At 43.4% G+C, this 13,725-nt stretch overlaps 1 protein-coding gene across 1 annotated transcript in view; it reads left to right on the top strand.

Annotated features, from left to right (window-relative positions):
- STAB2 (stabilin 2) overlaps positions 1-13,725 on the top strand; it is an 88,403-nt gene that overhangs the window by 38,802 nt on the left and 35,876 nt on the right. Inside the window, exons 24-36 of the mRNA XM_050915294.1 lie at positions 484-577; positions 797-955; positions 1,342-1,437; positions 2,227-2,322; positions 3,324-3,371; positions 5,778-5,914; positions 6,267-6,381; positions 7,353-7,430; positions 7,608-7,700; positions 7,814-7,921; positions 10,699-10,830; positions 11,902-12,027; positions 13,388-13,444. Coding sequence (XP_050771251.1) covers positions 484-577; positions 797-955; positions 1,342-1,437; positions 2,227-2,322; positions 3,324-3,371; positions 5,778-5,914; positions 6,267-6,381; positions 7,353-7,430; positions 7,608-7,700; positions 7,814-7,921; positions 10,699-10,830; positions 11,902-12,027; positions 13,388-13,444 — 1,339 coding nt within the window. The remainder of the gene's footprint in view (positions 1-483; positions 578-796; positions 956-1,341; positions 1,438-2,226; positions 2,323-3,323; positions 3,372-5,777; positions 5,915-6,266; positions 6,382-7,352; positions 7,431-7,607; positions 7,701-7,813; positions 7,922-10,698; positions 10,831-11,901; positions 12,028-13,387; positions 13,445-13,725) is intronic.

A 13,725-nucleotide genomic window follows, 5' to 3' on the forward strand; every position in this document is an offset into this window, starting at 1 on the left:
GTATTCATAATGAGTCACCACACAAAGCAGAATGAGGGATGCTGCGTAACTTGAATGCTTAAGAAATTCCATCCAATATAGGTTAATCTTGAGGGGGGGGGACAACCCAGTGAAACAGAAGGGCTCATTGTCTTGCATATATTTCAGGGAGAGAGCTATCTTCTGTGTCACTGAAAGACAGAGGAGCGCCAGGTCATAATTAATTTAGAGCTATTAGCTCACCTTTGCAAAGATCTCATCAGCGCAGAATTAATTTCACTCCCCATCTCATGCCTAGAGAATGGATCCCTGATTTGACTTAATTAACCTAGTCAATATTTTGGAAAAAAACCATTATGTATGCACTTAAGCTATTTGCATCATGAATCCAAGGTTACCAATTCTAAGCTGCCTATAAATAGCATGTTACAGTGGAAAACAATCACTTCACTTTACAGCTGTCCTATCATGTTTAATGCCTCCCTCCTTCTCTTGTCTCTATAGCTGTGTTTGCAAACCTGGCTATGAGGGAGATGGTACGAGCTGCAGCAAAGTTGATCCTTGCGCTGCTTTAAACCCAGGTGGCTGCAATATCAATGTAAGTATGTGCTTTTCCCACAGAGCCTGACACCATAGAAAAGTAGGCAGTAAGGAAGGTTTGGCTAGAAACTTTTGCAGAAGGAAGAGTCACAATTTTCACTGCAGTTTCAAGCACTTTCCCCAGATAGCAGCATCGCTATTGCTTAGACAAGCCTTACACCTAAAGCCAGATGCCACCTAACTGTCCTGAGCGGTTGCCTCTGCATCCCCCCAACAGGCCGAGTGCATTCAGACGGGCCCAGGAGAGCACACATGTGTTTGCCAGGCAGGATGGACAGGCGATGGAAGGGACTGCTCTGCCATCAACAACTGCCTGCTGCCCACCGCGGCAGGGTGCCACGAAAATGCCACCTGCGTATATGTTGGGCCGGGTCAGGTACGTCCTCTGACATTCATTGCCACCTTCGGCACTAGTCCTCACCCATTTTGCTCTGCCAGTGCTTCCTAGCCTTTTTCTTCCCCAAATTCTCCTCTCCCTCCCAGCCACAAGGTTATTTCCACACGGTGCTCTCTACCCAAAGCAGTCTCCTTCAGTTCCTATCCCAGTGCTCCCTCCTATGTGGCGGTGTTCTGGCAGCAAATACTTTTAAGTAAGTACGTTAGTAGATGTCAGGCATAAAGGTCTTCTGGAGATATTAATCTGTGTCATTCCACTGAAGTCAATGGGGCTACACAGAAACAGAGAGACTAATTCACCACGTCTAGAATATGCACACTGTTTTAATCATTTTAATGAATTGCTGTGTTTTATTGAAACGACAGAATGACTGCAAGTGTAAGGATGGATTTCGGGGGAATGGAATTGAATGCACACCCATAAACTCATGCCTGGAACAAAATGGAAAATGCCATCATCTGGTGAGTAATTAATCATTCCCTGAACAAAATGTTCAGATACATACCACACCTCGCCTCCTGCGCACTCCATAGAATTTCCTTGCCATTTCAAGCCTGCAATTTCTGTTTGAGTTGGAACAAAGCTTTCCAAGCACTGCTGTAAGCACCAAAAATGCTATGTGAACCACATCAGTACGGTACGTGCGCTGAGGACAGACTGCAAGGGCTGCTCCCAATTCTGCCTGTACAGAAGGACTGTCTCGAGCCTGGAATAAATAAATGCTGCATCTCTACCTGCAGTTACAATTTGGATGCACTAGCCTGTTGGGATGTTTACCCAAGTCACGCATCTCTACGCAGGCATCTATCAGCTTTATCAGTAGCTGCCTGTGTTCAGCAGACCTGCAGGCTTTGCTGTGCTCTGTAGCGCCTGCAAGAGCCACACCAGCCTCAGGCGGGACACAGGGACAGAGCTAAAGCAAAGAGCACTAGGGAGCAGAGGATGGATCTGCCACAGTTGAGTGAAGGAACAGGGCCCAGTTTATGCAGGGAGGCAGTAAGAAAGAGTGAAGCAAGAGTTTAGGTTCCTATAGACTTAGTGCACGGCGGGCAGGTGAGGGAGTTAGTGCCCTCAGCTACTGGAGTTTGTCCTATAGGAGGGTGAGGACGTCCATGGAAGATGGTACAAAGATCCTTTGTTAAGCTTATGTTTGTATACGAATGTGTTTCAGTAAGAGGTTTTACAGGCCATCCCTGCCCTTGAGTAGTCTCCTGAGTATTTTAGAAATTTTCTCTCTTTCTGGTTCAAAGGCAACTTGTCGGTTTGAGTCTTCTCGTGGCTGGGAGTGTGTGTGCCCAAAGGGCTACGAAGGAGACGGCAGAATATGCTATGGAAATGCTGCAGATGTAAGTAAGATGGTCATCTTCTCTGAGCACAGGACCTACTGCACAGTTCTCACGCTGGATCTTAACCAGAAAGATAGCAAAGCCATTATAAACAGTTAGAAAAATACGATGCCCACCAGTGCTATCTGCAAAACAGTGTTCCAGCTGGAGATGCTTGCCTGATACAGAAATGATCTGTTGTGTTTAAAAACATAGCTTGAAAAGGGGCCTAAGGGATCTGAGCATATCTCTTAAGACAAATTGAAAAATGCCAGCCCCACAGGCCTAACCTGCAGAAGTGCTAAGCGCTCACCTCCCAGCTGGGAGCAGCGAGCACCCAGCTCTTCTGAAGTTCTGCCTTGAGGTCTGTCTCAGTGGAAACATTCAATTTATCATGTTAAAACAAACCATGCTGACCGGCAGGCAAATAAAACCAAAACAAGTAAAATGGTGAAATACATATGCATTTAACAGCATATGAAAAATGAAAAGTGTCAGCTGTCCCAGCCATTGGCAATAATCTTACACGGTTCTTAGCACTATCTGCCATCCCTGCTCATACCATCATCTATCTCTGTTCTAAGTACTGTGGCAGAATGAAGGCTCTCCATTTGCAGGATGATAGGTAAGATGCTGTACAAATACCAACCAAACCACATACCTTCTTTCAATTAATTTTGCATGGAGTTAAGAAAAGATTTAGGTTTAGATTCCCAGAAAATTACGCTTAGCCTGGGGTCAGTACACGTTACGTACCAAGGTTAGGTACACTTAATACACCTAAGCAATAGACGGCCTGATTTTCAAAAGAGTTGGTAACTCACCATTCCCATTACCAGAAAGTATCAGTACTAGAAAAACATGAATGTCCTCCCTTTTCACACATACTGAAAACCTCCTCCTCCATGTCACATCAGCCAGGCCAGACACAGCGGGTTACACCACAAGCTACAGCAAGAGTACTTTGGCACAGCTAATTATAGCTTACATACTCATTGCTCTCTCTTTCTCTTTCTAATCAGGAGTTATCTACTCTATCAGAAGCAGCTGCATTTAACCAATGGGTTAATGTAAGTACACTTCATGGGTGATTTTTTTAGTATGTTCAAGTTTGCAGAAGTACATGAGCCTGGTAGCCTTTAGAAATGGGAACCTCACAACGATATTCCCATCACAGGACAGAGGCCCAAGCTCTGGAGAGGCATCAGAGTGCCTCTCCCACCAGTCATGGCGAGGCTGATCATCTGCTTCCCTATTTCTGCCTGAAAACCAAATTCTGATCCCAAATGCAGGCAAGTAAGGAAGCTCCACAAGCAGAAAAGCTAGTTACAAGCCCACTCTCTGAAGCAGGGGGCTACATAAGCTACAACTAGCTCCGTACACAAATACACTGTAGTCCAGATGACCAGCAGTAGGGTACAAGCAGAGGCTGAATATGCCCCCAGGTGGCTCCTTCCAACTTCCCTCATGCAATAAAACTACAAGCAAGTGGAGAGGGAAGCCAATGCCTTACCCTCCCCATTTTCACTGTGCCCCATGGCAGGAAAATGCAACCGTATGGCTGGTCAGTGCGCTGCTGCCACAGCAAGCAAGGAAGAGAAAACTCAGTCTGTGCGGGCTTGACTGAGGTGCAGGAACTGAAGGAAGAGATTAGCTTGTTTGGCTCCAGGTTAGGTAAGAAACACCAATTTAGATTAAAAAAACCAAAGTTCTAGATAGATTGATTGTCACAATCTACTTTTTATTTTCACACGCTTTCATCTATTACTAGGGCAGCAGTAACATTAGAGGTCCTACCCCACTGGGCTTGGCACTGTATGAATAAAGATCAAATCCAGTTTCTCCCACAAACAGCTTAAAACCTAAATATAAGAAGTGTATAGCCAATACATGGCAAACAGAAAGGAACAGTCATATGTTAATGAATAGCATCAGAAGCAGAAGTCACAGCATATTAGCTGCTTTCATGCTTTTCAAAGTTAGACAGCTTGGGGATCATTAAAGCACGCAATTGCAACAGGGACCTCAGGGAGCTGCTTAAAAGAGAGGCCAATGTGGCTAATTTGAATCAGTTATCTGCCTAGCCCTGGGCTCAGATTGCAGCACTAGACACTGTGTAGAGAAACTAATGAAGTTAAAGAAATGAGCACAATAGGAAAGGCTGTTCACCTGCTAATGTGCTCTTTAGATAATGAAGCAGGGGGAAAAAAGTCAGGGCACAGATTCTGTATAATCTATTGAAACAGGGATGTGGAAATTTCTGCTACACTTCAGAGAAACAGTATCCCTTAGATTAAATAATGGTAGCTATAAACATGAGCAAAATAGGGAGGTATATCCATCTGTGTGGTTTTTAACTTCATACTTGAGCAGGAATGTGATGTTTACCACTTTTCATATCCAAATATTTTTCTTGCTGGTCAGGAAGGATGAGAAAGGGAAGTCTGTTGCTATTTCTATATTTAAATATTTGGAAGGTGACAGTGATGCTGGCTAGAAAGAAAGATGATCTTAACAGAGACAAAATTCCCAGCTATTTAAGGGAGCTGATTTCCTTCTTGACTTAAAACCCAGTATGGGTATTGAAGGACTATCCAAAACAAGCCAGCTTCCAGGCAGCATACCAGCTGCAAAAAGGTAGAACTCAAGCTCATATTGCTCCCTCAAGTTTTGCAGTATCCAAAATGGCAAGTTGTGAAGCCTGTGACAAGTCTGGAGAACCACATCTTCAGCAAGACCACATTCAAATCTTTAGCTCTCCTTTTTCTACCCCACAAAAAAATCCACACAACTGCAATAATCCTCTCCAGTGGAGGCTCTCTCTATCCTTAAGGCAGATACAAACATATGGAAGATGAATCAGTCCATGCACACTACAGAGCCCACATCCCTCATTTAAAATTAGAGCTGTCAGCAGCAAGCCCCACTGCAGTGCTAGTGGGCACAGATATCCCTTGGACATCTTGAAAAATCCCAGCCATGTTAAATAGTCTTATTCCACATGGGAACATTGTGTCATGTGGGTTTCTGATTTCATGGTTCATAATCCTTCTATCTATTAAATAGCACGGAGCGCTCTGTAAGAGCAGGTTACCTGAAGTTATCAGTAACCACTAGTATTTACCTCCATGATTTTTTTTTTAAACATTCAAGTGCATAAAATAGAATCCATGGGACAGACTAACTTTTGTGGGAGGCAACTTATGTCTTTCATAACAAAAAACAATTCTGACCTAAACATTGCTTCTGCCTTTTAAATGCTGGCAATCTATTCTGTAAAAAAACAATAGACACTCATTTACCATTTTTGTACAGCTCTAAGTACTTTTGTTCAAGTCATTGCTCAGTATAATAGTTTTTCCTCTCCAGGCTGGTCACAAAGCACGTCACATACTCCACCTTGCTAAAAAGTCACCGGCTGCTATTTATAGATTGTCCTTAGGATGAATTATTTTACCCTCTTTACTTTCGTGCAGGAGGCCGAGATAAACTCGATGTTGTCCACCACCTCAAACCTAACTGTCCTCGTGCCTTCTCTCCAAGCAATTGAAAACATGGGTGAAGATGAGAAAACCTTTTGGATGTCAAAGAGTAACATCCCAACTCTATTGAAGTACGTTAATGGTTTGGGGTTTTGGTTTTTTTAATGAGTTGCTTTTTATGCCAAACAAGCCTTTGGTTTGAAGCCACTAGAGCAAGACAGCTATTATAATTTTAAGGGAGGGACATAGGATTCCCCTTCTAGTTACTGTGGTATAAATCTCTGTAGCAACTCCACTGAAAACAAAGGCGTTATTTGTATTGTGTCAGAAATGTTTAAAGGCCAAGCTAAGATCAGAACATAGCTGAACTGGGTATTGTACAAACAATTCCTGCTTTAAATCACAGTTTTAGACACACTAAGCATATTTATATGAAAAAATTTAGAAAATACAAAACCTTCAAATCCAGTTAATTTCCTTTAGGTATCATGTATTGACAGGAGCTTACAGCTTTGCTGATTTCCAGAATTTATCGTCCTCTGACATGCTGCCAACATCTCTACAGAGCAACTTCCTACACTTGTCTAAAGAAAATGGGGTGAGATGACCTGCAAACCACTGTGGTATCATACACCAAACCCTGACCATCACTGCCACCAACTTTCTTGTATTACAAAACCACACAGACATTATGTACCTGTATTTAAAAAAAGACCATGTCATAAAATGAAAGGAATAGATCAATTATATTGGGCCCTCTGGAAGAAACATTAACTTGATTTTCTCCACCACTTTACCTAGCTAGAAATTTGTCCACAATATTATTTATTCCGAATGTCCCAGTAGCTGCTGCAAACGCTGGACAGTCTCATAGCCAAGCGGAAGCGCAGTCCCTGCCTGGAGCAGCCTGTGTGAATTAATTTAAGAAAGAGAGCCTCAAGGAAACCCAATAACTTATTTTAGGGAACTGGGAAGGTAGGAGGAAGCAGTGATACTGTGCACATGTCCACATGTGCAACTTGGTAGTCCCAAACCATCCAAAGGTAGTTTTAATAGTAAAGAACTACAACTGACAGCCCTTCCCCCTTAGCCTTTTTATTTGGTACTCCACGTTCTGAGGAGGATTTTCTGGAAATACATACGGCACATTTAAGCACTTCTTCCCCATTAAGGGAGGGGAAACTTCCCACCACCTCCATGCCTCGAGGGAAAAATCATGAATGGGGTCCTTCAAAGATGCACAGAAACGGGAGGGCATGAATCGGCACGGGAGCTCACCCTGCCGTGGGGTGGGGGTGAGCGCACCTACCCCAAGTAACCACTCCAGTGCAAGCAACCCCACAGCTTTGCCAGTCTGCGCGCAGGGAACAGCAGAGAGTCCCAAAGTCACCTCTCCTGTGCGTGGTTCCCTGAGGGTAATACAGCCTCTGGTGCAGACTGGCACGAGCAGAACCGTGGTAGAGCCCCAGGCAAGCGTTTGGGAAGGTGTGGAAATCCACAGCATGAACCGCTGGGAAAACGCCACCGCTGCGATGCTAAAGCAAACCCTCTCTCTGCTCCCTCTTTCAGAACCTGACCCTCGAGGGCGCTCACATCGTGGCTGGTGACATCGCTTCCACAAATGGGATCATACACGTTATTGATAAGGTACATGGCTGCATAGGGAGGATTTGTTCCTCTGCACCACAAGCAGTGGAAAATAATTAACAGCTCTTGGAAAAAAAATATTTGCACAGAACAGCATTTTGTCCTGCATCTGATCCTTGCAGGTGCAACCACAGCATGTGCACATGCGCTGACTTGGGATATCTGCTCTCTTTTCAGGTTCTGACCCCCCTCCGCAGCACCGTCATGCCGAGGCTGCTGGCCCGCCTGGAGCAAATGCCTGATTACTCCATTTTCAGGGGCTACATTATTGTAAGCTTTCACATCGTTTTAAGAATAGAAGCGGTTCCCTGCTTTATTTGCATTTGGACTGGTATCAGACTATCGGTGGTCATTCTGATTTGTTTTTGTGTGTCTCACAACAGCAATACAGCCTGGCAAATGAAATAGAAGCTGCAAACACATACACAGTCTTTGCCCCAGATAATGATGCCATAGAAAATTACCTAAGGGATAAAAAGTCTGCTACTCTGGTACGTATTACTCACAAGACTTGTCTTAACAACTCAGTATCTCATCTCAGTTTCTCAAGTGGATGGATTGAGAGGACACAGAAACAGGAAGGGGATTTGTTTTCCAGAAATCCAGTAAGTTTGGTTTTGTTTTTAACACCAGAGGAGGTGAGAAGGGATGGATCTACTTTATTTTCCTGGCTTGCTGGAAGAGCCTAGCTATTTGTTCTGGGTTTTGTCCTTCTTTAGATTCAAACCATGCTGATAATATCCAAGACATTTCAGCAGTAGACATTTTTGGGGGTTTTGGGTTTGTTTTGGGTTTTTTTTTTTTTTCAACAAACATCAGTACAGGAATGACCAGGAATAACACTGAAATGAGTTTCCTAGGTGAACAAGTCCAGTCCCTTGTCATCACAGGCAACCCCATCATTAATAATGCCACAAAATATTCTGACTCTTTCTTAAAACTATCCAGATGCTTGCCCTGTCACTCCTGCAGGAACACTGTTGCCCAGCCACTTTCTGCAGACCGTTTCTAATCCCAGTTTACAAGCACCATTGGCCAGTCCCAGGGCTCAGAAAAATTTCTGAAATTTTCCTGACTAGAAAAAGTTCCTCGGGCAAACCCCATTGCTGCTGCCCACTCCCAGGAGCCCCATGCCAAGCTCATGCCTGACCTGGCCACCAGCTCCTCCCACCAGCGTGGACATGTCCATCCCACCTCCCCTGCCGACATCAGTCCTCGTGCCCAGAGCTAGTTTATATTATTTTGACAGCATAGCTCTGGCCAGTTTATATCCCTTTATTCTTATGCCAGGAATATGCTTTAGCTGAAACAACTTTCTCTGGCGTTTGTGCCCTGATGTATTTAAAAGGCCAAACAGCCTTCTCAATCCTGTCTGTCTCCTTCCAAGATAAGCTATCCGTTTCCTGCATCGTCCCAGCACCTTTCTTCCTATTTGCTCCTGTTTGAAACAGCTTTATCGAACACACGTATCAAGAGCCACATCTTGCAGAGGAAGCTTCACCCATTACTTGCTCAACGACATTAATACTTCCCTGCTTCTTCCATAAATATTTACCCTGCTGCACTCTGTCCCTACTTTCATGGTCTCCATTTACAGCCAGGAAGCTGAGGAGCACAGGGTTCAAATGACTCATCCAAAACATTTACCACCAACTGGCAGACCCACAACACAAGTCCCACTTGCAGCCTCACCAGAAGAATTCACATGTGATCAAGCTACATCTGCTCAAATGACTTTTGAACACTATTTTAGTTGTTTTGTGACATGACAATGTTATTTCCCCATCATTGTAAGAAGCATTTATAACAAACTTTGAGAGACACATAGGACATCAATCCTGTTGGATTCAGGTTACACACACACAGAAATCCTTTTCGTTTCCACTACTTACCAATATTTCTTCTGTCTTTCTTCCATCCTCCCAACTTTGCCTGGTGTGGCAACCTGACAAAGAAAATCAGAAAACAACCGTAAGGTTAAGCCTGCCTAAGCCTTATCCTCTTCATGAAACACCTTGGGAGAACTCTGCAGAGGGAAGAGCTCGGACGTGGAAGAGACCCCATTTCTTGGCCTTGATGAAGCAAGGTTTTGTTCTCACTCTGCTAGTGATTAAAGACAGAAATGAAGATGGATGAGAGTTAACTTTTCCTCCAAAGCATCCAAGTCAGGAGGATTAAACAGAGTTGGACACTGATGGAGATTAGCTCTATCTTAATTCCCACCTTCTTGCCTGCAAATATTTCTTTGTCAAATCTGTGGAAATCAAAATAGAATGAATCCCATCCTAAGAGATGTAAAGACCACTATTTCACCCTGTGGGCAAAGTCAGGCAACATCACAAATCTTGCAACCTGGGATTGCTTCATGCTTTCACACACTTTTGAAGGAGCAGAAGAGCGGTGAGCAGTATGAATGTTCAGAACAAGGGGACAGCAGGCAACAGGATTTCCCACAAGCACCTTTTATTGCAAAGACACAGAGCTGCAGCAGCACTGTATCGGTTGGCTAGGCAGCTCCTAAACCCTCCAAATGCCCCAGCTTCTCTCACATCTACAAATGTCTCACAAACACATCCTACTTCTGCTTCCTCCTCCAAGTCAGGGAGAGCTCTGGGACTCCCCTGCTTCGGAACAAGATGCAGAAGCCTTGGGAAGCCCTCACAAAATTATGATGTACAGAGAATAATTTCACCACATCAATGAAAAATGAATACACTCTAGCAATGAGGCATAGGAAACTTTCCAATTAACAGGTGTGGCTCTAACACTTTATTGACTGAAGATGACCTTAAAGATAAAAAAAAAAAAAGCAACCCCAAACCTATAAATTACTGTAAACATTCATCTACAGGTGATTCAGGGATTCCCAAAAGAAGGAACGGGTATGGGGAAGATTATAAAAGCACTCATGAATATGCAACTTTTGATGTCAAATGAACTCATGAAGTTCAGAGTCCTAAAAAGTCATCTGACTAACTTTTCCCTGAATCTGTCAGCCAGTCCTACGCACAGTAAGAGACGCTACCAGGCACAAGCAAACCTTGGTCCCTCCAGTTCAACAGCCTTCCATCCCCCATGGTCAATAAAAGTTTCATTATGACAGGAATGCAGACTCTCCACCATAGGAAATATGAAATAACCTGCCAGCTGGAGAAGCTTCTCCTTAAATTCAGGCAATCTAGTTTGGCTTATACCCTGTGAGAAAAGCTATCTCAAATAACTTTTCATGCTTTGTCACATAACTCTGAGTTTAATCATGTGTTTGCAGGACAAAAGCCAAATCCTCTATCACGTTGTGCTGGATGAGAAACTCCTGAAGAACAACCTGCACAACGGCATGCACAGGGAGACCATGCTGGGGTTCTCCTACCAGGTTGGGTTCTTCCTCCACAATGGCCAGGTACTGCTGTCTGCACTTGCTCGGAAAAACAGGTTTCCTGGTTTTTACGAATCCAGCTTCAAAATTAAAATAACATGCAGCCAAAAGCAGCTGTGCACCACACATTAGCTTCTGAGATGCCATAGCACAAAAGTTGTCTCTTGGACCCGCTTAATTCAAAGTCACCCTTGAAGGGATCTTTGATTGAATTTAATTTCAGTTATGCTGTTCACATTTAGCATTGCATTTTAGAAGCTACTGTGGTGGACATGCATCTCTAGCAGCTACAAGCCCGCATTGCAAAGCAGTCATTAATCTGACTTCCAAGAGCTATTAAAAACCTGCCTTCAATTATAAAACATTAATTCTATTTTCTGTGGATTTACTCCACTTTCAACCCTAAGAGCTCAAAGCACTTGGCAACAAATATGGATTTCCTTTCAACACCACTCATGGGAAAATCGGGCACAGCGCATTTAAGCAACACACCCAGTTCTGTGGCACAGCTGGGAAGGGAACTTGGTCCTCCTCCTTCTCTGTCCCAGAACTCCCTCTGGGCATAGGCAAAGGAAGACAGAAAGCTTCTCACCAAAGCAGTTTCAGCCCTGCTGTTTGCTCTGCCCATGGCAGAGCCTTGGAAAAGCATCTGCTCATGGGGCTGTTGCTGGTGAGGGCACGATGGGAGTGTGGGGTAGCAGTGAGATGATGAAAGTCCTCCTTGAAGGAGCAGCTGCTAGGAGGTCTTCCCTGAAGCCCATCATCCTCCACAGACAGCAAACCCAGCTCTTGGCTTGCTTTAGGCTCCTTCTTCAGAACCTTTACCTTTGCACCTCATGGTGGAAAAAGCTGCTCTGCCAAACCCTATTACTAAGAAACTTCAACAGGCTGCATGTCATCTCATGCCCTTCAGTCCAATGAAGCTCTTAAATGCAGCAACTGGGATGTGAGCAAGTGCTTGAAGTTAACTATGTTCTTTGGTTTTCCTGAAGTGAGGCATGTACATTGCTCCTCCTTTCATCTGCTGCTGCTCTAGTTACCATATAGCTACCAAACAGCTCTGCTGCTTTCTAACTGATTGCATTTCTTTTGCAGCTATTCATAAATGATGCGCCTATAAGCTATACAAATGTTGCAACAGATAAAGGAATTATTCATGGATTGGGAAAAGTCCTAGAAATCCAGAAGAACAGATGTGATATTAATGATACCGTGATTACTGTAAGTGGTTCTGTTCATATAGATGTTTAAAGGCCCATCAGAGAGATCCATAGCCAAACAACTAAAATGTACAGCATATATGACACTATTTCCCAGTAAGGAATGCATACATTTTCCACAAAGGATATTCCTACCAGAGTTTTAGTGTCTATTAAGACTGCTTTAATACTGCACAGTCTGGATAAAATAGATTAGCACAGGAATAAGCCATTTCTGGGCTGTAATTTTCGGAAAATAAAAGCAATGCACTATTCTAATACATCTTCTTAGCCAGATCACTTGTTTATAAAGCAAACGGGGGGGGGGGGGGGGAGGATGAAATATTTTTAGTAAGGAAAAATGTTTCTTTTCATTCCAGGTATAGATTACCACTGCCCATACACATGAACTCCTCATGCCCTCTGAGCAAAGCATTCTCTCTGTTTTGTTTCTTTTACATATGAAATCCAAATGGTTTTACATTCCTTTAAAGAATAGGATGTGGTTTCCTCAAACTGGCAGAGAGATTTTCCCTTTGTCTTTTCTCCTGAGTGAGTCAAATAGGACAGCAAACAGGCAGCTTACGTCCCTTTTTATGGAGCATGCAACAAACTAGTCAAGGAAAACAAAGTGACACTTGTGCTTCAGTTAAAGCAAATTTAACAGGCATGAACTTTTGTAGCTTAATTCCTTTCCTTGGGATACAGTCCCATATTTGAGTATATTTCACTCAAGGCTTTTCCCCAGCTTTGCTCAGTCAGGTTCTTTGCACATAGTCATTTGTTTTCCCATGGGAAATTATTTTCCCTGCTATATTCAAATGCTGCAACATACTTAAATATTAATTTAAGCCTTGCTGAAAGCAAGAACATAGTTAGCTAAACAAAATAATATTAAACATTGTGTACTAGGTACAACACGTCTCTAAGCATTTTGCAGAAACTGACCTTAAATGTGCAAATGATTCACACGCACATAGCATAGGACATACACACAGTATGAGTTTTGCATTTCCAAGCCGCCCTTGCACCGCAGGCAAAGTGTCCAAGTTCAAGATTTGCCTCTTATTGTGCTTTAGATGGGGAGGCCTTTGGGAAGCATTGCTTTGCAAGAGCAAAGAGAAATATCCAAAAGAGCTTTACTTCTCCTTCCCCTTGGGAGAAGGCTTCCCATGGGGTGTCCCTACAGACCTGCCGGTAGAGATGTTCTTCCTTGCTGAGCAGTCGAGCTGCCCTCGCCACCTTTACCAAAGGGGTTATCCTGATTACACACCCTGAGAGCTAGGTTTAGAAATATAGCTGGAAATTATTCATTTTCTATTACACAACCTGTCTGCAGCTCTATACAGCCTGTTAACTACCTCCCATTTGTGTTGCTTAAGGAAAAGTGCAGAATTTGTTCGCAGCCATCAAGTTGTCCCCCAGGAACAAAAGAAATAGTAAGTATTTTATCATTAATGCTGATTTTTTTTTTTAATCAAAACTGAGCATAGAGGCATTCAATCCTGTTTTTAATATAATTGCTTTAGTTTCAACAAAAGTTATTGTAGTTGCTTCAGCCTGCTACATCCATTACTTACAGTCAATAGACTCTATCCACCCTGAGAGCAAGGGAGCAGAATCAAGAGCCGCTTAAAGGTAGTTTTATCCTGAAAGACCAGTTTCTAGTATGCATTGGGACAACTGAAGCCACCTCTGACTGCAAAGGTTACCTCTGCCA

Source organism: Gymnogyps californianus, chromosome 1, assembly GCF_018139145.2.
Source record: "Gymnogyps californianus isolate 813 chromosome 1, ASM1813914v2, whole genome shotgun sequence".
Classification (NCBI taxonomy): Eukaryota; Metazoa; Chordata; class Aves; order Accipitriformes; family Cathartidae; genus Gymnogyps; species Gymnogyps californianus.